Source organism: Mobula hypostoma, chromosome 7 (genome assembly GCF_963921235.1).
Source record: "Mobula hypostoma chromosome 7, sMobHyp1.1, whole genome shotgun sequence".
Classification (NCBI taxonomy): Eukaryota; Metazoa; Chordata; class Chondrichthyes; order Myliobatiformes; family Myliobatidae; genus Mobula; species Mobula hypostoma.
The window spans coordinates 153,548,386-153,573,717 of NC_086103.1; the positions used below are offsets into that span (position 1 = coordinate 153,548,386).

At 41.6% G+C, this 25,332-nt stretch overlaps 1 protein-coding gene across 4 annotated transcripts in view; it reads left to right on the forward strand.

Annotated features, from left to right (window-relative positions):
- The window catches only part of nbeaa (neurobeachin a), an 868,656-nt gene extending 846,651 nt beyond the window's left edge, over positions 1-22,005 (forward strand). For all 4 annotated transcript variants that reach the window (XM_063054331.1, XM_063054330.1, XM_063054328.1 and 1 more), the window contains one exon: positions 20,475-22,005. In XM_063054331.1, coding sequence (XP_062910401.1) covers positions 20,475-20,565 — 91 coding nt within the window. In that variant the 3' untranslated portion in view covers positions 20,566-22,005. The remainder of the gene's footprint in view (positions 1-20,474) is intronic.
- The last annotated feature ends 3,327 nt before the right edge of the window (positions 22,006-25,332 follow it).

Consider the following 25,332-nt stretch of genomic DNA (forward strand, 5'->3'; position numbering starts at 1 on the left):
TACCACCTCTCCATGTATACCTAGGGACTGAGTTTTCCTAACTAACCTCCCATGCGGGACCTTGTCAAAGACCTTACTGAAGTCCATGTAGACAACATCCACTGCCTTCCCTTCATCCACTTTCCCGGTAACCTCCTCTAAAAACTCCAATAGATTGGTCAAACATGACCTACCACGCACAAAGCCATGTTGACTCTCCCTAATAAGTCCCTGTCTATCCAAATGCTTGTAGGTTCTGTATCTTAGTACTCCCTCCAATAACTTACCCACTACCGACGTCAAACTTACCGGCCTGTTATTTCCCAGATTACTTTTCAATCCTTTTTTAAACAACAGAACAACATGAGCCACTCTCCAATCCTCCGGCACCTCACCCGTAGACACCGAGATTTTAAATATATCTGCCAAGTCCGCTGCAATTTCAACACTAGTCTCCTTCAAGGTCCAAGGGAATACCCCGTCAGGTTCTGGGGATTTATCCACTTTAATTTGCCTCAAGATAGCAAGCACTTCCTCCTTTTCAATCCGTACTGTTTCCATGATCTCACTACTTGTTTCCCTTAATTCCATAGACTTCATGCCAGTTTCCTTAGTAAATACAGATGCAAAAAACCCATTTAAGAACTCGCCCATTTCTTTTGGTTCCGCACATAGCTGACCACTCTGATCTTCAAGAGGACCAATTTTATCCCTTACAATCCTTTCACTCTTAATATACCTGTAAAAGCTCTTTGGATTATTCTTCACTTTGACTGCCAAGGCAACCTCATGTCTTCTTTTAGCCCTCCTGATTTCTTTCTTAAGTATTTTCTTGCACTTTTTATACTCCTCAAGCACCTTATTTACTCCCTGTTTCCTATACATGTCATATAACTCTCTCTTCTTCTTTATCAGAGTTGCAATATCCCTTGAGAACCAAAGTTCCTTATTCCTATTCACTTTCCTTTAATCCTGACAGGAACATACAAGCTCTGCACTCTCAAAATTTCTCCTTTGAAGGCTTCCCACTTACCGATCACATCCTTGCCAGAGAACAACCTGTCCCAATCCACGTTTTTTAGATCCTTTCTCATTTCTTCAAATTTGGCCTTCTTCCAGTTCAGAACCTCAACCCTAGGACCAGATCTATCCTTGTCCATGATCAAGTTGAAACTAATGGTGTTATGATCACTGGAACCAAAGTGCTCCCCTACACAGACTTCCGTCACTTGTCCTAACTCGTTTCCTAATAGGAGATCCAATATTGCATCCCCTCTAGTTGGTACCTCTATATATTGATTTAGAAAACTTTCCTGAACACATTTTACAAACGCTAAACCATCTAGACCCCTAACAGTATGGGAGTCCCAATCAATATATGGAAAATTTTAATCCCCTACCACCACAACTTTATGTTTCCTGCAGTTGCCTGCTATCTCTCTGCAGATTTGCTCCTCCAATTCTCGCTGACTATTGGGTGGTCTATAATACAACCCCACTAATGTGGCCATACCTTTCCTGTTTCTCAGCTCCACGCATAAGGACTCAGTAGACAAGCCCTCTAATCTGTCCTGCCTGAGCACTGCTGTAACATTTTCCCTGACAAGCAATGCTACTCCCCCACCTTTCATTCCTCTGCCTCGATCACATCTGAAACATCGGAACCCTGGAATATTAAGCTGCCAGTCCTGCCCCTCCTGAAACCAAGTTTCACTAATTGCTATAACGTCATAATTCCACGTGTCAATCCACGCCCTCAACTCATCCGCCTTCCCCACAATACTCCTAGCATTGAAATATATACACCTCAGAAGATTTTTACCACCACTCACAACCTTCCTATTTGCAGCTTTGCTTGAACTTTTAACATCATTTATTTTCACCCCAGCCACAGTGTAAGCTCTGGCACTCTGGTTCCAATCCCCCTGCAAATCTAGTTTAAAGCCTCCCTAATAGCACTAACAAACTTCCCTGAAAGGATATTGGTCCCCTTGTAGTTCAAGTGTAACCCGTCTCTCTTGTACAGGTCCCACCTGCCCCAGAAGAGGTCCCAATGAACCTGAAATCTGAAACCCTGCCCCCTACACCAGTTCCTCAGCCAATTGTTCATCCTCCAGAGCATCCTATTCCTACCCTCACTGGCATGTAGCACAGGTAGCAATCCTGAGATTTCCACCCTCGAGGTCCTGCTTTTCAACTTCCTACCAAGCTCTCTATACTCACTCTCCAGGACCTCCTCACTCTTCCTTGCTATGTCATTGGTACCGATGTGCACCATGATATGAGATCCCCCCCTCATTCTCCTGAACTCCAAGGAATACAGCCCAAGAGCTGCCAGATGTTCCTCATACGGTAACCCTTCCATTCCTGGAATCATTCTCATGTATCTTCTCTGAACCCTCTCCAATGTCAGTATATCCTTTCTAAAATAAGGAGCCCAAAACTGCACACAATACTCCAAGTGTGGTCTCACGAGTGCCTTATAGAGCCTCAACATCACATCCCTGCTCTTATATTCTATATCTCTAGAAATGAAAGTCAACATTACATTCACCTTCTTTACCACTGACTAAACGTGGAGGTTAACCTTTAGGATATCCTGCACAAGGACTCCTAAGTCCCTTTGTGTCTCTGCATTTTCAATTCCCTCTCCATCTAAATAATAGTCTTCCCATTTATTTCTTCCACCAAAGTACATGACCATACACTTTCCAACATTGTATTTTATTTGCCACTTCTTTGCCCATTCCTCTAAACTATCTAAGTCTCTCTGTTTCCTCAACACTATCCACTCCTTCACCTACCTTTGCATCATTGGCAAATTTAGCCACAAATCCATTAATCCCATAGTCCAAATCATTAACATATATCGTAAAAAGCAGCGGTCCCAAAACCAACCCCTGTGGAACTTCACTGGTAACCAGCAGCCAGCCGGAATAAGATCCCTTTATTCCCACTCTCTGTTTTCTGCTGATCAACCAATGCCCCACCCATACTAGTAACTTTCCTGTAATTCTATGGGATCTTATCTTGCTAAGTAGCCTCATGTGCAGCACCTTGTCAAAGGCCTTCTGAAAATCCTAGTACATCACATCTACGCATCTCCTTTGTCTATCCTGCTTGTAAATTCCTTAAAAAATTGCAGTAGGTTAGTTAGGCAGGATTTTCCTTTCAGGAAACCATGTTGGCTTTGGCCTATCTTGTCTTGTGCCTCTAGGTACTCAGTAATCTTATCCTTAACAATCAATTCCAACAACTTCCCAACCACTGATGCAGGCTAACAGGTCTATAGTTTCCTTTCTGCTGCCTCCCACCCTTCTTAAGTAGCAGAGTAACATTTGCAATTTTCCAGTCATCTAGTACAATGCCAGAATCTGTCGATTCTTGAAAGATCATGGTTAATGCCTCCACAATCTCTCCAGCTACTTCCTTCAGAATCCAAGGTTGCATTCCATCAGGTCCAGGAGATTTATCCGCCCTCAGACCATTAAGCTTCCTGAGCACCTTCTCAGTCATAATTTTCACTGCACATACTTCACTTCCCTGACACTCTTGAATGTCCAGTGTACTGCAGATGTCTTCCACTGTGCAGACTGATGCAAAATACGCATTCAGTTCCTCTGCCACGTCTACATCTCTCATTACAATATCTCCAGCATCATTTTCTATTGGTCCTATATCTACCCTCAACTCTCTTTACTCTTTATATACTTAAAAAAGCTTTTAGTATCTTCCAGACCTATTAGGTGTGATAAATTTTCCAGTGAACTGGGTAGGTTTAAATGGAGTGCAAAAACTGGGCCTTGTTGAATTTAAAGGGAGACTGGAAACAAGGACTGCAGCAAATATCGCTTGGTGAGCCAGATGCTGAACCATCAAGAGCTCTGTAGAGGCGTATAGTAGATAATCATTGTTGTATTGTGGTATGTGCAACACCAAAAGAAAGCTTTGTGTGGTTCAAATTTGCAATAATGTCAAATGATGTACTGTTTGTACCTATGCCATTGCATTAATTGCTAACATTGGCTGCTCATATTTGGGCAAGATTCATGTTTGTTGCTTGGCTAAATATCAATACTAGTGCAGGCCCAAAATTTGTCACCTATCTTTTTTCAACTACATTTGTTTGAAAAATTATTGTTACTATTATCTCACAGAAGAACCATCTTTACTAATGCTGAGTGCTTAGAAACTTTGAGTTTAAAGAGCTAAATTAATACTGACACCACCCATGAGCCTTGCAAAAATTGTTGTTCTTTAATGTACAGACACTGCACTTTTAGGCATAACATTTACTGAATCTTGAATTAATCTTGAGGCTGAATACCTTCACATTTATAAGTCTTACAAGTGTTTATCAAACAACCCATTGGAGGAAATTGATAGTTTTAGACTGGAATAATACAAGCCTTAAAACATTTTGCAGAAAGCTGCTGTTATTGCTAATATTATCTTATTTTGTTAGAGGCAGTGTTGATCTTTAAATTATTAGTAACTGGGTTAAGAGTCTTGCATCTCTCTGATACAAGACCTTTAACCCAGTTATCTCCACGAGGCCTTGTGACATTGCTGTTCTCTTAGTGGTCACTGATTGTTATACAAGGAGTCAATTAATTCACTAATATTGGCATTCATCTTATGCATTGAAATGATAGCTACGCATGTTTGATATATTCAGCTGATCTAGGTTGGATTCACGTATACAGCTTATGTTGAGTGATACAATATAATTTGACAGCAGATGCTATTCAGGTTTTTTCTCATAGATTTATGCAGTATGTAAATGGGCCTTTTGGCCCAACTCGTCCATGGTGACTAAGTTATCTACTTGAGCTAGTCCTATTTGCCTGCATTTGGTGCATTTTCCTCTGAGGGTTTGTAAGCATTGTCTTGTGCCTGCTGTTGTAATGTGATTAAAGTCACTGAAGAAACATGGAATCTAATGAATCTAATGAATCTAATGTTCAGGGATATTCAGTATTCAGGAGGGATAGACGTGAAGGAAGGGGAGGTGGGGTGGCGTTGCTGGTTAAAGAAGAGATTAACGCAATAGAAAGGAAGGACATAAGCCGGGAAGATGTGGAATCTATATGGGTAGAGCTGCGTAACATTAAGGGGCAGAAGACGCTGGTGGGAGTTGTGTACAGGCCACCTAACAGTAGTAGTGAGGTCGGAGATGGTATTAAACAGGAAATTAGAAATGTGTGCAATAAAGGAACAGCAGTTATAATGGGTGACTTCAATCTACATGTAGACTGGGTGAACCAAATTGGTAAAGGTGCTGAGGAAGAGGATTTCTTGGAATGTATGCGGGATGGTTTTTTGAATCAACATGTCGAGGAACCAACTAAAGAGCAGGCTATTCTGGACTGGGTTTTGAGCAATGAGGAAGGGTTAATTAGCGATCTTGTCGTGAGAGGCCCCTTGGGTAAGAGTGACCATAATATGGTGGAATTCTTCATTAAGATGGAGAGTGAGATAGTTAATTCAGAAACAAAGGTTCTGAACTTAAAGAGGGGTAACTTTGAAGGTATGAGACGTGAATTAGCTAAGATAGACTGGCAAATGACACTTAAAGGATTGACGGTGGATATGCAATGGCAAGCATTTAAAGGTTGCATGAACAACAATTGTTCATCCCAGTTTGGCAAAAGAATAAATCAAGGAAGGTAGTGCACCCGTGGCTGACAAGAGAAATTAGGGATGGTATCAATTCCAAAGAAGTAGCATACAAATTAGCCAGAGAAAGTGGCTCACCTGAGGACTGGGAGAAATTCAGAGTTCAGCAGAGGAGGACAAAGGGCTTAATTAGGAAGGGGAAAAAAGGTTATGAGAGAAACCTGGCGGGGAACATAAAAACGGACTGTAAAAGCTTTTATAGATATGTAAAAAGGAAAAGACTGGTAAAGACAAATGTAGGTCCCCTGCAGACAGAAACAGGTGAATTGATTATGGGGAGCAAGGACATGGCAGACCAATTGAATAATTACTTTGGTTCTGTCTTCACTAAGGAGGACATAAATAATCTTCCAGAAATAGTAAGGGACAGAGGGTCCAGTGAGATGGAGGAACTGAGTGAAATACATGTTAGTAGGGAAGTGGTGTTAGGTAAATTGAAGGGATTGAAGGCAGATAAACCCCCAGGGCCAGATGGTCTGCATCCTAGAGTGCTTAAGGAAGTAGCCCAAGAAATAGTGGATGCATTAGTGATAATTTTTCAAAACTCATTAGATTCTGGACTAGTTCCTGAGGATTGGAGGGTGGCTAATGTAACCCCACTTTTTAAAAAAGGAGGGAGAGAGAAACCAGGGAATTATAGACCGGTTAGCCTAACGTCGGTGGTGGGGAAACTGCTGGAGTCAGTTATCAAGGATGTGATAACAGCACATTTGGAAAGCGGTGAAATGATCGGACAAAGTCAGCATGGATTTGTGAAAGGAAAATCATGTCTGACGAATCTCATAGAATTTTTTGAGGATGTAACTAGTAGAGTGGATAGGGGAGAACCAGTGGATGTGGTATATTTGGATTTTCAAAAGGCTTTTGACAAGGTCCCACACAGGAGATTAGTGTGCAAACTTAAAGCACATGGTATTGGGGGTAAGGTATTGGTGTGGGTGGAGAATTGGTTAGCAGACAGGAAGCAAAGAGTGGGAATAAACGGGACCTTTTCAGAATGGCAGGCGGTGACTAGTGGGGTACCGCAAGGCTCAGTGCTGGGACCCTAGTTGTTTACAATATATATTAATGACTTGAATGAGGGAATTAAATGCAGCATCTCCAAGTTTGCGGATGACACGAAGCTGGGTGGCAGTGTTAGCAGTGAGGAGGATGCTAAGAGGATGCAGGGTGACTTGGATAGGTTGGGTGAGTGGGCAAACTCATGGCAGATGCAATTTAATGTGGATAAATGTGAAGTTATCCACTTTGGTGGCAAAAATAGGAAAACAGATTATTAGCTGAATGGTGGCCGATTAGGAAAAGGGGAGGTGCAACGAGACCTGGGTGTCATTATACACCAGTCATTGAAAGTGGGCATGCAGGTACAGCAGGCGGTGAAAAAGGCAAATGGTATGCTGGCATTTATAGCGAGAGGATTCGAGTTCAGGAGCAGGGAGGTACTACTGCAGTTGTACAAGGCCTTGGTGAGACCACACCTGGAGTATTGTGTGCAGTTTTGGTCCCCTAATCTGAGGAAAGACATCTTTGCCATAGAGGGAGTACAAAGAAGGTTCACCAGATTGATTCCTGGAATGGCAGGACTTTCATATGAAGAAAGACTGGATGAACTGGGCTTGTACTCGTTGGAATTTAGAAGATTGAGGGGGGATCTGATTGAAATGTATAAGATCCTAAAGGGATTGGACAGGCTGGATGCAGGAAGATTGTTTCCGATGTTGTGGAAGTCCAGAACGAGGGGCCACAGTTTGAGGATAGAGGGGAAGCCTTTTAGGACCGAGATTAGGAAAAATTTCTTCACACAGAGAGTGGTGAATCTGTGGAATTCTCTGCCACAGGAAACTGTTGAGGCCAGTTCATTGGCTATGTTTAAGAGGGAGTTAGATATGGCCCTTGTGGCTACGGGGGTCAGGGGGTATGGAGGGAAGGCTGGGGCGGGGTTCTGAGTTGGATGATCAGCCATGATCATAATAAATGGCGGTGCAGGCTCGAAGGGCCGAATGGCCTACTCCACCTATTTTCTATGTTTCTATGTTTCTATGATACAGAAGTGTTTTATTCAACACAATGAGACACTCTTGGAGGAGGAGGCCTATTTTACACAATATTACATGACATTTTATATGCTAAAGATCAAAGGACAATTCTATAGTTACATTGAATCTACAGTGCTTCCTTTGAGTTACATATACTTTTCACACCTCATTCTTCGCATCTATACTCCAGACACCCACAATGAATGTTAATCAGCATTGTCTGGTTTTCAATTAACCGGTGTCCACAGCTTCAGGAAACTATTGTCTGGTGCTACCTTTTAAATTTAATCTACAATCCACATTTAGGTCTAAAGAATGGTTGCTGAAGTTATTATTTACTATATACCCAACTCCAGAATATCCCATAACACCAACCGCTGCAGTTTTTCTTACAGCTTGTTCCACATGCCTGCTATCCACTGTGTGAAAGAATTGCCCCCTCGCGTCCTTTCTAAATCTTTCCCCTCTCACTTTGAACCCATGCCCTGTAGTATTGTACTTCCCTGCCCTTGACATTGTACGACATCCTGGTACGAGAGGGAAAGCAACCGGAAGTCGTGATTCATGTTGGGACCAACGACATAGGCAGGAAGAGGGATGAGGTCCTGAAGTGTGAGTTTTGGGAACTAGGCAGAAGGCTGAAGAACAGGACCTCAAGGGTGGCGTTCTCAGGATTGCTGCCAGTGCTATGTGACAGTGATGGTAAGATTGGAGGAGCTGGCAGTTGAATGCGTGGCTGAGGAGTTGGTGCAGGGAGCAGGGTTTTAGATTTTTAGATCTTTGGGATCTCTTCTGGGGAAGGTGGGACCTGTACAGATTGGATGGGTTGCACTTGAACTCGAGGGGGAGCAATATCCTTGCAGGTAGGTTTGCTAGCATGGTTCAGGAGGGTTTAAACTAATTTCCGAGGGGGATGGGACCCAGAGCGATAGAGCAGTGAAAGAAGTGCATGGAAGTAAAGCCAGATCTAACATACAGAGAGGCTTTGAGGAAAGAGAAGCAGAATAAATGGTGTAAAGACAGTAAGGTACTTTAATGGCGAAAAGATGTATCTTACAACACTGGAAAGAGCTTAATGCTCCAACTACCTTTTTTTGGTTTTCTCAGACGATATTATGCTTGAATTTGGAGAAAATTAGAAGCAATCTTTATGACTCCTCATTTAAATTTGAACAGACTTGGAGATCTTTCATTCAATATTTTCATTTAATGTAATATATACCCTTCTTGTTTTTTTTTTACTGTTTTTAATGGAGGTCGGGATTGAGGACGTGATTTTAAGTTTAACTCTGTTTGGTTTCAAGTTAGCCCATTGCTTTGCTTTTAGTTAGTTGCACGGTGGGTTTTTTTTGGGGGGTTTTTTTTCCTTTTCTCTATTGATATATATATAAAAAGTATACTATTATGTTACCTTGGTATGTTATGTTTAAATTACATTGTTTGTAATTTTTTTTTGTATTAATATCTTCTGTAATTTTATTATATTCTAACAGTGTATTAGTGTCTATATGGCTTACCTTTTTGTATACTTATTCAATAAAAAGACTTAAAGAAAGACAGTAAGGTAGAAGGGCTGAAATGTGTGTACCTCATTGCAAGAAGCATCAGGAACAAAGGTGATGAACTGAGAGCTTGGATACATACATGGAATTATGATGTAGTGGCCATTACAGAGACTTGGCTGGCACCAGGGCGGAATGGATTCTCAATATTCCTGGATTTCAGTGTTTTGAAAGGGATAGAGAGGGGGGAAAAGGGGAGGAGGGGTGGCATTACTGGTCAGGGATACTATTTACAGCTACAGAAAGGGTGGGTAATGGAGCAGGATCCTCTTTTGAGTCAATATGGGTGGAAGTCAGGAACAGGAAGGGAGCAGTTACTATATTGGGGGTATTCTATAGGCCCCCTGGTAGCAGCAGAGATACAGAGGAGCAGATTGGGAGACAGATTTTGGAAAGGTGCAAAAATAACAGTTGTTATCATGGGTGACTTTAACTTCCCTAATATTGATTGGCACCGGATTAGTTCCAAGGGTTTAGATGGGGCAGAGTTTGTTGAGTGTGTCCAGGACAGATTCCTGTCACAGTATGTGGACAGGCCGACCAGGGGGAATGCCATACTAGATCTAGTACTAGGTAATGAACCGGGTCAGGTCACAGATCTCTCAGTGGGTGAGCATCTGGGGGACAGTGACCACCGCTCCCTGGCCTTTAGCATTATCATGGAAAAGGACAGAATCAGAGAGGACAGGAAAATTTTTAATTGGGGAAAGGCAAATTATGAGGCTATAAGGCTAGAACTTGCGGGTGTGAATTGGGATGATGTTTTTGCAGGGAAATGTACTATGGACATGTGGTCGATGTTTAGAGATCTCTTGCGGGATGTTAGGGATAAATTTGTCCGGGTGAGGAAGATAAAGAATGGTAGGGTGAAGGAACCATGGGTGACAAGTGAGGTGGAAAATCTAGACAGGTGGAAGAAGGCAGCATACATGAGGTTTAGGAAGCAAGGATCAGATGGGTCTATTGAGGAATATAGGGAAGCAAGAAAGGAGCTTAAGAAGGGGCTGAGAAGAGCAAGAAGGGGACATGAGAAGGCCTTGGTGAGTAGGGTAAAGGGAAACCCCAAGGCATTCTTCAATTATGTGAAGAAAAAAAGGATGACAGGAGTGAAGGTAGGACCGATTAGAGATAAAGGTGGGAAGATGTGCCTGGAGGCTGTGGAAGTGAGCGAGGTCCTCAATGAATACTTCTCTTCGGTATTCACCAATGAGAGGGAACTTGATGATGGTGAGGACAATATGAGTGAGGTTGATGTTCTGGAGCATGTTGATATTAAGGGAGAGGAGGTGTTGGAGTTGTTAAAATACATTAGGACAGATAAGTCCCCGGGGCCTGACGGAATATTCCCCAGGCTGCTCCACGAGGCGAGAGAAGAGATTGCTGAGCCTCTGGCTAGGATCTTTATGTCCTCGTTGTCCACAGGAATGGTACCGGAGGATTGGAGGGAGGCGAATGTTGTCCCCTTGTTCAAAAAAGGTAGTAGGGATAGTCCGGGTAATTATAGACCAGTGAGCCTTACGTCTGTGGTGAGAAAGCTGTTGGAAAAGATTCTTAGAGATAGGATCTATAGGCATTTAGAGAATCATGGTCTGATCAGGGACGGTCAGCATGACTTTGTGAAGGGCAGATCATGTCTAACAAGCCTGATAGAGTTCTTTGAGGAGGTGACCAGGCATATAGATGAGGGTAGTGCAGTGGATGTGATCTATATGAATTTTAGTAAGGCATTCGACGAGGTTCCACACGGTAGGCTTATTCAGAAAGTTAGAAGGCATGGGATCCAGGGAAGTTTGGCCAGATGGATTCAGAATTGGCTTGCCTGCAGAAGGCAGAGGGTGGTGGTGGAGGGAGTACATTCAGATTGGAGGATTGTGACTAGTGGTGTCCCACAAGGATCTGTTCTGGGACCTCTACTTTTCATGATTTTTATTAATGACCTGGATGTGGGGGTAGATGGGTGGGTTGGCAAGTTTGCAGACAACACAAAGGTTGGTGCTGTTGTAGATAGTGTAGAGGATTGTCAAAGATTGCAGAGAGACAGTGATAGGATGCAGAAGTGGGCTGAGAAGTGGCAGATGCAGTTCACTCCAAGGCAGAGTACAAAGTAAATGGCAGGATACTTGGTATGTGGAGGAGCAGAGGGATCTCGGGGTACATGTCCACAGATCCCTGAAAGTTGCCTCACAGGTGGATAGGGTAGTTAAGAAAGCTTATGAGGTGTTAGCTTTCATAAGTTGAGGGATAGAGTTTAAGAGTCGCGATGTAATGATGCAGCTCTATAAAACTCTGGTTAGGCCACACTTGGAGTACTGTGTCCAGTTCTGGTCACCTCACTAAAGGAAGGATGTGGAAGCATTGGAAAGGGTACAGAGGAGATTTACCAGGATGCTGCCTGTTTTAGAAAGTATGCATTATGATCAGAGATTAAGGGAGCTAGTGCTTTACTCTTTGCAGAGAAGGAGGATGAGAGGAGACATGATAGAGGTGTACAAGATAATAAGAGGAATAGATAGAGTGGGTAGCCAGCACCTCTTCCCCAGGGCACCACTGCTCAATACAAGAGGACATGGCTTTGAGGTAAGGGGTGGTTAGTTCAAGGGGGATATTAGAGGAAGATTTTTTACTCAGAGAGTGGTTGGTGCGTGGAATGCACTGCCTGAGTCAGTGGTGGAGGCAGATACACTAGTGAAGTTTAAGAGACTACTGGACAGGTATATGGAGGAATTTAAGGTGGGGGCTTATATGGGAGGCAGGGTTTGAGGGTCAGCACAACATTGTGGGCTGAAGGGTCTGTACTGTGCTGTACTATTCTATGTTCTATGTTCTATAAGCTGGTTTCATAACTGCAAGGTACTAACTCGTGTGCTTGCAGTCTGGATATACAGGATTAGTTATGCTGGTGAGAGCAGTACTTGAGAGTATGTGCTACATGAGGGAGGAAAGGGTCTCAGCTCTTATACATAGGACTCTTATGCATACATGGACAAGTGTTATCCAGAGTACACAACCAATAACATAGTCTCATGAATCCTGCCAAAGTCGGCAACTGGTCCTTAGAGGAAAGTTGTCTGGTAACTGATAGAAGCATCAATCTCTTTCAGAACAGTTTGCTGCTGTACCTGGGAGTCTGCCTGCTTATAGCTCAGGGTTCAGAGTGTCCAGAAGACTGATTGAAGATTTGTCTTAATTGAGGCAGAAACCTGCTCCTCCTGTTTCCATGTTTCTTCTGCATTGTCACTACCTGGAAGGCATGAGCAAACTATTTCCAAGCTAGAAATGTTCTAGTTTTGCACTGGCTCCATGGTTTATAGCTCTAGATAAATCCTGAGAAGTATACATATGGTTGTGCATGAATGTTGTCCTGAAAATATTATAGATTTTATCAAGCATTACCCAGCATGCTTCAGCTGCAGTGCGCCTGCTCTCACTGTACTGTACTTCATCTCTGTTACAAATATTAATTTCTGAATTTCTGAATACTGAAAGCTGCAGATGAAGGAACCTGAAATAAAACAAATGTTTGCCAGATGTACTCAACAAGCAAGGCAGAGAGAAGCAGAATTAATGTTTCACATTGATGGTCTTTTATCTGAACAGTGATGTGAGAGTTCTGATAGATCATCAACCTGACAGATTGACTCTCTTTTTCCACAAATAGTGACTGAACTGCTAGGTATTTCCTGCATTATGTTTTATTTTTGATGTCTGGATATATTTGGAAGTCCCATTTGTACTGTATCAGAGAGATGATTTCATGCTGAAGCCAGTGAGTTGGGATTGGCTGACAAGATTAAACATGTTTACAAAACCCAAGTATTTTCAGGATCGGCTGGAATTAGCTGAGGATATCAAACATTTTGAGTATGTGCAAGATTTCAATCTGTGGCCATATATCTATGGTGCAGTCATTGTAAGAGTGAACAAAATAAAGGAGTCTTTCTCTCAGTGAGTCCTTAGTTATTAACATGCAAAGATTGTGAATGTAAATTAAAAAGAAATTAAGCTCCATGGACTCAACTTAAGGCGCTTAGTTTTTATGACAGTGGTTGTCAATGCCTGCAAACTTGCTTCTTATAATGGTATCCTAACTATCCCCTATCCGTGTCACTGCAGGTAATTCTTTATTAGAGGATATACCTCCCAGGGGTGATGTGTTCCACACACCATGAGCAGTTGCTTCACAACATCTGTGAGCTTGCTTTGTGCTCCCAGGAATTAGTGGTGCAAGTTGACAGCACTCTCCAGCAGCTGAGAGTTGTTGGTGTTACATGCCTATGTCTTTAACAGCCAGCTCATTTGGAATCAGCTGTGTGGCTAAATACTGTCAGCTGAGAAATTCAAACCACAGTTTATCTGTAATGATTGCAGTTTCCAAAATAGAAGGTATTTTGCAAAGAAGCCCAACAACTAGTAAAGAATAATAGGATTGAAGTTATAAAAGCGAAATCATGTTTGACTAACCCACTTGAATTTGCTGAAAATGTGACTGGCAGAAAAGATGTGAGAGAACCACAAGAAGGAGTCTGAGAGTCTGAGTGGGAGTGCCGAGAAAGACATTTTTGAAATTTTCGTTATTTTTTTTCTCCAACGGCGTTCTGAGAGGCGGGACTGTGCAGGCGTGTGACGTCGGACAGTGCAGCATGGCAGATTTAAAAGGGCAGACATCTTGCTTCGGGTTTGATTCGAAGAAGGAGTCTGAGAGTCTGAGTGGGAGTGCCGAGAAAGATATTTTTGAAATTTTCGTTATTTTTTTTTCTCCAACGGCGTTCTGAGAGGCGGGACTGCGCAGGCGTGTGACGTCGGGCAGTGCAGCGCGGCAGATTTAAAAGGGCAGACATCCTGCTTCGGGTTTGATTCGAAGAAGGAGTCTGAGAGTCTGAGTGAGAGTGCCGAGAAAGACATTTTTGAAATTTTCGTTACTTTTTTTTTTCTCCAACGGCTTTCTGAGAGGCGGGACTGCGCAGGCGTGTGACGTCGGGCTGTGCAGCGCGGCAGATTTAAAAGGAACAAAGCCTCATAGAGCGGGCAGCGTAGTTTGCGGGCGGCGGAGTGAGCTGGGAGCAGAGTGAAGACCTAAGGGCTTTGGCTCAACGGGCTTAGGCGGAAACGGGCGAGGCGAGGAAGGTTTGGCATTCATTTTCTGTTGTTATTTGAGGAGAGGGGCAGTATGAGTGTGAGGGCAGTTTGCTGTTCTCGGTGTCGGATGTGGGAGGCCCTGGAGTCTCCAAGCCTCCCGGACCTCTACATCTGCGCCAAGTGCATCAAGATGCAGCTCCTAAGGGACCGCGTTACAGAACTGGAGCTGCAGCTCGATGACCTTCGTCTGGTCAGGGAGAGTGAGGAGGTGATAGAGAGGAGTTGCAGACAGGTGGTCACGCCGGGGCCACGGGAGGCAGACAAGTGGGTCACGGTTAGGAGGGGGAAGGGGAAAAGTCAGGTAATAGGGAGTACCCCGGTGGCTGTGCCCCTTAACAACTGGTACTCCTGTTTGAGTACTGTTGGGGGGGGCAGCTTACCCGGGGGAAGCGACAGTGGCCGTGCCTCCGGCACAGAGTCTGGCCCTGTAGCTCAGAAGGGTAGGGCAAGGAAGAGGAGGGCAGTTGTGATAGGGGACTCGATAGTAAGGGGGTCAGATAGGCGATTCTGTGGACGCAGTCCAGAGACCCGGATGGTAGTTTGCCTCCTGGTGCCAGGGTCCGGGATATTTCTGATCGTGTCCAAGATATCCTGAAGTGGGAGGGTGAGGAGCCAGAGGTCGTGGTACATATCAGTACCAATGACATAGGTAGGAAAAGGAATGAGGTCCTGAAAGGAGAATATAGGGAGCTAGGAAGGGAGTTGAGAAAAAGGACCGCAAAGGTAGTAATCTCGGGATTACTGCCTGTGCCACGCGACAGTGAGAGTAGGAATGCGATGAGGTGGAGGATAAATGCGTGGCTGAGGGATTGGAGCAGGGGGCAGGGATTCAAGTTTTTGGATCATTGGGACCTCTTTTGGCGCAGGCGTGACCTGTACAAAAAGGACGGGTTACACTTGAATCCTAGGGGGACCAATATCCTGGCAGGGAGATTAGCGGGGGCTACTGAGGTGACTTTAAACTAGAATGGTTGGGGGGTCGGAATCAAATTAAAGAGGCTAGGCGTGAGGAGGTTAGTTCACAACAGAGGGATGGGAACCAGTGCAGAGAGACAGAGGGGTGTAAAGTGAGGGTAGAAGCAAAAAGTACTAAGGAGAAAAGTAAAAGTGGCAGGCCGACAAATCCAGGGCAAGCATTAAAAAGGGCCACTTTTCAACATAATTGTATAAGGGCTAAGAGAGTTGTAAAAGAGTGCCTGAAGGCTTTATGTGTCAATGCAAGGAGCATTCATAATAAGGTGGATGAATTGAAAGTGCAGATTGTTATTAATGATTATGATATAGTTGGGATCACAGAGTCATGGCTCCAGGGTGACCAGGGATGGGAGCTCAACGTTCAGGGATATTCAATATTCATGAGAGATAGACATGAAGGAAGGGGAGGTGGGATGGCGTTGCTGGTTAAAGAAGAGATTAACGCAATAGAAAGGAAGGACATAAGCCGGGAAGATGTGGAATCGATATGGGTAGAGCTGCGTAACACTAAGGGGCAGAAGACGCTGGTGGGAGTTGTGTACAGGCCACCTAACAGTAGTAGTGAGGTCGGAGATGGTATTAAACAGGAAATTAGAAATGTGTGCAATAAAGGAACAGCAGTTATAATGGGTGACTTCAATCTACATGTAGACTGGGTGAACCAAATTGGTAAAGGTGCTGAGGAAGAGGATTTCTTGGAATGTATGCGGGATGGTTTTTTGAACCAACATGTCGAGGAACCAACTAGAGAGCAGGCTATTCTGGACTGGGTTTTGAGCAATGAGGAAGGGTTAATTAGCGATCTTGTCGTGAGAGGCCCCTTGGGTAAGAGTGACCATAATATGGTGGAATTCTTCATTAAGATGGAGAGTGAGATAGTTAATTCAGAAACAAAGGTTCTGAACTTAAAGAGGGGTAACTTTGAAGGTATGAGACGTGAATTAGCTAAGATAGACTGGCAAATGACACTTAAAGGATTGACGGTGGATATGCAATGGCAAGCATTTAAAGGTTGCATGGATGAACTACAACAATTGTTCATCCCAGTTTGGCAAAAGAATAAATCAAGGAAGGTAGTGCACCCGTGGCTGACAAGAGAAATTAGGGATAGTATCAATTCCAAAGAAGAAGCATACAAATTAGCCAGAGAAAGTGGCTCACCTGAGGACTGGGAGAAATTCAGAGTTCAGCAGAGGAGGACAAAGGACTTAATTAGGAAGGGGAAAAAAGATTATGAGAGAAAACTGGCAGAGAACATAAAAATGGACTGTAAAAGCTTTTATAGATATGTAAAAAGGAAAAGACTGGTAAAGACAAATGTAGGTCCCCTGCAGACAGAAACAGGTGAATTGATTATGGGGAGCAAGGACATGGCAGACCAATTGAATAATTACTTTGGTTCTGTCTTCACTAAGGAGGACATAAATAATCTTCCAGAAATAGTAAGGGACAGAGGGTCCAGTGAGATGGAGGAACTGAGCGAAATACATGTTAGTAGGGAAGTGGTGTTAGGTAAATTGAAGGGATTGAAGGCAGATAAATCCCCAGGGCCAGATGGTCTGCATCCTAGAGTGCTTAAGGAAGTAGCCCAAGAAATAGTGGATGCATTAGTGATAATTTTTCAAAACTCATTAGATTCTGGACTAGTTCCTGAGGATTAGAGGGTGGCTAATGTAACTCCACTTCTTAAAAAAGGAGGGAGAGAGAAACCGGGGAATTATAGACCGGTTAGCCTAACGTCGGTGGTGGGGAAACTGCTGGAGTCAGTTATCAAGTATGTGATAACAGCACATTTGGAAAGCGGTGAAATCATCGGACAAAGTCAGCATGGATTTGTGAAAGGAAAATCATGTCTGACGAATCTCATAGAATTTTTTGAGGATGTAACTAGTAGAGTGGATAGGGGAGAACCAGTGGATGTGGTATATTTGGATTTTCAAAAGGCTTTTGACAAGGTCCCACACAGGAGATTAGTGTGCAAACTTAAAGCACACGGTATTGGGGGTAAGGTATTGGTGTGGGTGGAGAATTGGTTAGCAGACAGGAAGCAAAGAATGGGAATAAACGGGACCTTTTCAGAATGGCAGGCAGTGACTAGTGGGGTACCGCAAGGCTCAGTGCTGGGACCCCAGTTGTTTACAATATATATTAATGACTTGGATGAGGGAATTAAATGCAGCATCTCCAAGTTTGCGGATGACACGAAGCTGGGCGGCAGTGTTAGCTGTGAGGAGGATGCTAAGAGGATGCAGGGTGACTTGGATAGGTTGGGTGAGTGGGCAAATTCATGGCAGATGCAATTTAATGTGGATAAATGTGAAGTTATTCACTTTGGTGGCAAAAATAGGAAAACAGATTATTATCTGAATGGTGGCCGATTAGGTAAAGGGGAGGTGCAATGAGACCTGGGTGTCATTATACACCAGTCATTGAAAATGGGCATGCAGGTACAGTAGGCGGTGAAAAAGACGGATGGTATGCTGGCATTTATAGCAAGAGGATTCGAGTACAGGACAGGGAGGTACTACTGCAGTTGTACAAGGCCTTGGTGAGACCACACCTGGAGTATTGTGTGCAGTTTTGGTCCCCTAATCTGAGGAAAGACATCCTTGCTATAGAGGGAGTACAGAGAAGGTTCACCAGATTGATTCCTGGGATGGCAGGACTTTCATATGAAGAAAGACTGGATGAACTAGGCTTGTACTCGTTGGAATTTAGAAGATTGAGGGGGGATCTGATTGAAACGTATAAATGGACAGGCTAGATGCAGGAAGATTGTTCCCGATGTTGGGGAAGTCCAAAACGAGGGGTCACGATTTGAGGATAAAGGCGAAGCCTTTTAGGACTGAGATTAGGAAAAACTTCTTCACACAGAGAGTGGTGAATCTGTGGAATTCTCTGCCACAGGAAACAGTTGAGGCCAGTTCATTGGCTATATTTAAGAGGGAGTTAGATATGGCCCTTGTGGCTAGGGGGATCAGAGGGTATGGAGGGAAGGCTGGTGCAGGGTTCTGAGTTGGATGATCAGCCATGATCATAATAAATGGCGGTGCAGGCTCGAAGGGCCGAATGGCCTACTCCTGCACCTATTTTCTATGTTTTCTATGTTTATGTAAAATGTAACAAAATAGGACACATACAAAGAGCATGTTGGGCGGACAAAAATAAATAGACTGTACGGGGAAGAGAAAAAGATAGTAAAATCAAGTTGTAGTTCCAAAGAAAGCATTGATCTGTATGATGTTTATGAAAAATATGATAATGATGAGAGTGACATAGGACTGAATAGCAGTGAGATTTATAATGTGAAAATTAAGATAAGCAATATGGCTTACACCAGAAGTGACTAGCAAATTAATTAAAATGGAATTGGCCACTGACTCGGCTGTTTCAGTCATTCCACAAAATGAGTTTGAATGGCATTTCAAAGATACTGAACTGAAGCCTGCAGATATCCAACTAACAACTTACACAGGAGAAAGATAACTCCTGTAAGATTGGCATTTATAACAGTGAAACAGAACAGACAACAAGCCACATTGAGCTTGTACGTGGTAAAAACAGAAGGGCCAGAATTGTGGGGGCATGAGTGGCTGAGACAACTACAACTTTATTGGAGATCTATCCACCATTTTCATACCACATCCCCTGCACTAGAGTCAACTGAAAGTGAATTAAGCAAGGCGAATGGTATGCTGGCACTTATAGTGAGAGGATTTGAGTACAGGAGTAGGGAGGTACTACTGCAATTGTACAAGGCCTTGGTGAGACCACACCTGGAGGATTGTGTGCAGTTTTGGTCCCCTAATCTGAGGAAAGACATCCTTGCCATAGAGGGAGTACAAAGAAGGTTCACCAGATTGATTCGTGGGATGGCAGGACTTTCATATGAAGAAAGACTGGATGAACTGGGCTTGTACTCGTTGGAATTTAGAAGATTGAGGGGGGATCTGATTGAAACGTATAAGATCCTAAAGGGATTGGACAGGCTAGATGCAGGAAGATTGTTCCTGATGTTGGGGAAGTCCAGAACGAGGGGCCACAGTTTGAGGATAGAGGGGAAGCCTTTTAGGACCGAGATTAGGAAAAACTTCTTCACACAGAGAGTGGTGAATCTGTGGAATTCTCTGCCACAGGAAACAGTTGAGGCCAGTTCATTGGCTGTATTTAAGAGGGAGTTAGATATGGCCCTTGTGGCTACGGGGGTCAGGAGGTATGGAGGGAAGGCTGGGGCAGGGTTCTGAGTTGGAGGATCAGCCATGATCATAATAAATGGCGGTGCAGACTCGAAGGGCCGAATGGCCTACTCCTGCACCTATTTTCTATGTTTCTATATCATACATTTAGATTTTCAGGAGTCATTGAGTTATACAGGATGGAAACAGGGCTTTGGCCCTACTAGTCCATGCTGAACAAGTTGCTTATCTCAGCTCGTTCCATTTGCTTATGTTTTGCCCCATATAAACCTTGCTAAGAGTAGAATCAGATGGCTAACTCCTGGCTACATATTATGATTGGATCCATTCCGAATCGAAAGACAACTGTCTTTATACTGTATACAAAATAACCCGGGCACATGACACACTCAATGATATATCTGAATAAGCAAAATTGTTTTCCTGAGTACTTAAAAAATACAGCAAAACATTTTCATAAGTCTAAAAATATTGCAGGTTTATTAATTTATAGAAACCTTTTGCAATCATCATTATCCTGAAGCTATGTATGTTTATATTCTTCTTTATCAATAGACAGTTTTTAACTTTTAAATGTTTGGCACCTTGTTCAGCTCCAAAGTTGTATGTAAGTATGTCCTTTTTGTGCATATGTATAGCAAGGATGGGGTATGAAGAGGTTTAGTGGTGTCTCGTACTAAACATTCACTGAGTTATCAGACGAACTTGTGTCATACAATAAAAATATTACACTTATAGATAACTTACTGAAATAAAACAAATGAATTTTGAAATTTGATTTAAAGTATTTCAATTTCACATTGTAAATACCATGTTCTATTTGAAAGAATTTGAGCAGGTTTGTATATATTGAACAAAGTGGTACACAAATATCTAATTCTGATTTTGACATTTTTGTATTTCTGTTTCAGGACACTGATAACAGGCATGGCTTCAGGCAGTATCGTAGCTTTTAACATAGATTTCAACCGGTGGCACTATGAACATCAGAACAGATACTAATCACATGCTGAGGGAGGGTGAAGAGTGATTGGCAGTTCCAGCTGAGAGCACAAGTGCTACAGTCAACAGCCCAGGTATAGGTGTTGGAATGTAATACCCTCTGTTTGCCCTCCATTATACATTGCATTACATCCAGCAATAGTTGTGCATTTTGTATTATTTTCATGTGAAAGCAATCACAGTAATTTTTTTTTCTTTCTTCACTGATCACCAGCTTTATCAAAGAACTACCACATTAATTTACAAATCATTGATGAAAGACAGATGATTAACAGTATGTTGAATACTTAATGTTACTATCTAATTTTATTTACAAAAATGTGTCGAGGACAAGTTACAGAACATGTGCAGTTGTTCAAACAATTCATGCTAAGAGAAGGCCATTTAAAAAGAAAAACTACATTTGTCTTTTCAGTTTGTATCCAGCTATGAAAGAATACTTTTAATAAGTATTACTTTAATATCTTTGATGGAAATAAAATACCCAAGGCATATGTTTCTCAGCCATTGCACTCAATCTGTTGATCCATCATTTTAGACATAAGGTAAAACTAATCATGATAGAAAGTACTGGATATTTATTAGCACCATGAACAAAATTAACGGCTAATAATTTTACAGTGTGGCAATGAGATCCACATTCTGTACTATGCTGACAATTCACACAGTTTCATTTCTGTACCCTGTTAACATTTATTTCATGAGGTAAATATTGTGAGATCTTGGCTCTCTTGCTTAAAATTACATTTCCAGCTTTCCTAGTAAGCACGAGAATAAATGTACCATGCATTTGTTTCCAGAGCAAAAATTTTACTGTAGTAAAGATATTTCTGGCATATAATTCTAACTAAATACATACACACGGGGATTAAAAATCACCTCATCTTTTCTTTTCTTTTGTATAATTGGTGACTGTTTTGTCAGAAGTCATAGATGTACATACTATGTTGGTAGGGCTAAGAGGCATGTAACAGGAATGTAGTTTTCTTGGAAATTGCAGTCATGCAGTTTATTTAAGAAAGAAATTGGATTCTTTGTATTAGCACTTTGCACCAGAAACATCATTATTTATTGCTGTGATTATTGATTTATCATCCACACTGTAATAGTAAATTTTAGCACTGAACTCTTTACTTGCTGTTTGTATTTAAACAATTAAAACTATGGAAAAAGTCTGACTGCGTAACTATTAAGTTGTACATCTCGTGTGAGCAATATTATGAGTTTTTAGTCTAGAATTGGGGGAGGGAAGCAAGCATCTGGAAACCAATTTCATTTCATCTGGAAATCACAGTGAAATATTTTGGATATAAGAAATCCTTGAGCTATTGTAACGCTGTTTTATGGCAAAGATGTAAGATATGCCAGATGTGTGTCAATTGGAAACTAAAATTGAAGAAAATAAAATATGCAAAGCCCTAATTTATTTTGTTCATTCTTTCTCAGTATAGTATCCAGTGGAGCATCTGTGAATATTGTCAAATGTAACAAAATGAAAATATGCTTTTATTTAATTGAAAATATTTCTCTAATTAATGAAGTTACTTGTTCACTTTTTCAAATTGAAAAATTCCTAATTCAAATAGAATCTTGCTACTTACTTTCTTTTTTTTAAATTGTAACAACCTACTAAAATCGGTATTAGTTTCACTGGTAAACAGAGCATTTGAATCTATATAAAACTATCATATTTCTTGAAATCTGTACACAGTTTTCTTGTGACCTAAAAACAGAGTGTTTCATTATGCATATGCCACAAGGTGCTGGAGAAAAGTAAGAAACATGGTCCTTTTAAAGTCGTTACTTGATATAAACACAGAGTTATTTACTCTTGTTCCAAGAATAATTGCTTCATTCTTCTTTATTGGATCTATTTTATTTGCAATCAGTTTCAATCCACAATTCTTAGATTTTCAACTTGAAATAAATATTTTCCCAGTTGGCAGTTCTGTAAATAATGTTACAGCATCCAACAGAAATGCAACAATAATGACTCCAAGAAGATCCAGATTATGGATGTTGCCAAGATGCAGAACAATCACATTGCAGATTTATGAGTAGCTCAGAGATAATCTTGAGGTAAATTACCAAGAACTCATAGAAGGTGGCAAGCCATATTTTGTTGAAAGAAAGAACAACTGCTAAGACAAGAAAGTTTAATACTGTTCCAAGTTCAAAATAAATTTATTAAAGTACATACATATACGCCACCTTTTCCCACCCTGAGATTCATTTTCTTGTGAGCAATCACAGTAAATAGAAGAAACACAATAGAGCAGATAAACAACCAATGTGCAAAAGACAGCAAACTGTGCAAATACAAAAGAAAAAAAGAAGTAATTATAAAAATAAAAAATAAATAAACCAACAAACAATACATATCAAGATCATGACATGAAGAGTCCATGAAGGTAAGTTCATAGCTTGTGGGAACAGTAGAGTGATGGGGCAAGTGAAGTTATCCTCACTGGTTCAAGAACCTGATGGTTGAGGGATAATAACTGTTCCTGAACCTGATGGTGTGAGTCCTGAGGCTCCTGCACCTTCTTTCTGATGACACCAGTGAGAAGACAGCACACCTGGGTGGTGGGGGACCCTGATGATGGATGCTGCTTTTCTGCGACAATGCTCTGTATAGATGTGCTCAATGGTGAGGAGGACTTTTCCCCTGATGGACTGGACCATATTCACTACCTTTTTGTAGCATTTTCTATTCAAATGCATTGGTATTTCCATACTAAGCTGTGAAGTAACCAGTCAATATATTCTCCACCATAGAGATTTGCTGAAGTTTTAGATATCATGCCAAATTTTTGCCAACTTCTAAGGAATTTGAGGCATGCCATGCTTTCTTCATAGTTACACTTACTTGTTGGGTCTAGGACAAGTCCTCTGAAATGATAACACTGAGGAATTTAAAGATGCTGACCCTCTCCACCTCTAATCCCCTGATGAGGACTGGCTCATGCTCCTCTGGTTCCCTCTTCATGAAGTCAATAATCAGCTCTTTACAGTGTCAAAAAGCTAAAAACAAAATGTTATATCAACTTTAAATGTGGCTTAACAGGTTCAGATTTTAAATTCAATTGTTTGAACAATGTGCTAATGTTCACGTGATCAGGTACCTGACAGCCTTTGGCAAAGTTACCACAAGTGCCAGACTTTGTACAATATTGACCTTCGCAGTGGAGGATCGCTGGGCAGCTTGCCAAATATGTGGAAGCATCAGAAAGAGGAATTTTCACTCTCCAGTCTGTTATCAATAATAAATAAAAAGGAAAAAAATTTAGAAGTCTCGTATCTTGTTGAACTGTACTAAACAATCAAGTCAACCAAAGAGATATTGGAGAATTTCTCCATGTACAGAAAACAGCAGTAGTTTTCAATAAGGCAATAGATTTGGGGTTTGAGAGAGCTGTTAGTTAAATGAGGAGTAGTTAAATATATGCTTGACTGAAGTGAAATTGCAGACTATATATGGTAACATCGCAAACCTGTGTAACTCATTGATCTACAATGAGATAATATGTGGGGTAGGAAGTGCAGGATTGTTGCAAAAAACATGCCTGGCAAACAGAGTCATAGAGTTGTACAACACAGAATCAAGACCTACAACCTACCACTGTCCAGCTGCATTAATCCCATTTGTTTGCATTAGTTCTGTCTCCTTGCATGCTTTGTACATTTAAGAACATATCTAAATGCCTCTTAAATATGAACACAGAACAGTACTTCACAATTCGGTCCATATTGTCTGTACCAAGCATGATGCCAATCAAATAAAACCCTGTTGCGTGCAAATGATCCATATTCCCCCATTCCTGGCATATTCTTATGCATATCTAAAAACATCTTGAATACCATTATATCATAACTGCTTCCACTACCCAGCCTCGTGATGAATTTCAAGCGTCTACCACTCTATGTATAAAAAACATACTTTCATTTCCTCTTTAAGTTCCACCCCACCATGCACTCCACTCAGCCTCTTCCAGTCCAGAGAAAACAATCCAAGTTTGTCCATCGTCTTCTTATAGCTAATATCCTCTAATCCAGATGAAACTCATCTGAACCCTCTCCAAAGCCTCCACATCCTTCCTGTAATGGGGTGGCCAGAACTAGCAGCAATACTCCAAGTGCAGCTTTAACCAAAACTTTATACAACCGCAACATGACTTCTTGATTCTTATACTCCATTTCCCTAGAGATTAAGACTTTCTTTACCACTCTATCTACTTGTGTTGCCACTTTTAGGAAGATGTGGACCTGTACCACAAAATCCTTATGTATTTCAAGGGTCCTGCCATTAACTAAATACTTTCCCCTTACATTTGACCTTCTAAGGTGCCAATGGTTCACCGGCTGAAGTATCTTGCAGACATTGGATTAGACATGTGCTGAAATTTTATACTGATCACACAATATTTTATGTTAAAGCAGTTTCAATTTGGCACTTGTATTTATGGGAATTTTCTGTATTCAGTCTCCTAATCAACAACACTTAACACTCTTTATTTAATATACTAATATATATTATTACTACCATGTAATAGCTATATAAAATTGCGGTATGAGGCTTTTTTAAAAATCAGACATGGTTCCAAGATGAAGCAGGGCTCCTTTGAAGTCTGATGAGAATTGCAAATATAATTTTATACTGATCTCACTAAGAATTTGTTGAATATGGCATCGAGTATATTATACAAAATGCTGAAGGAACTCAGTAGGTCTGGCAGCATCTATGGAAATGAATAAAGAGTCAACATT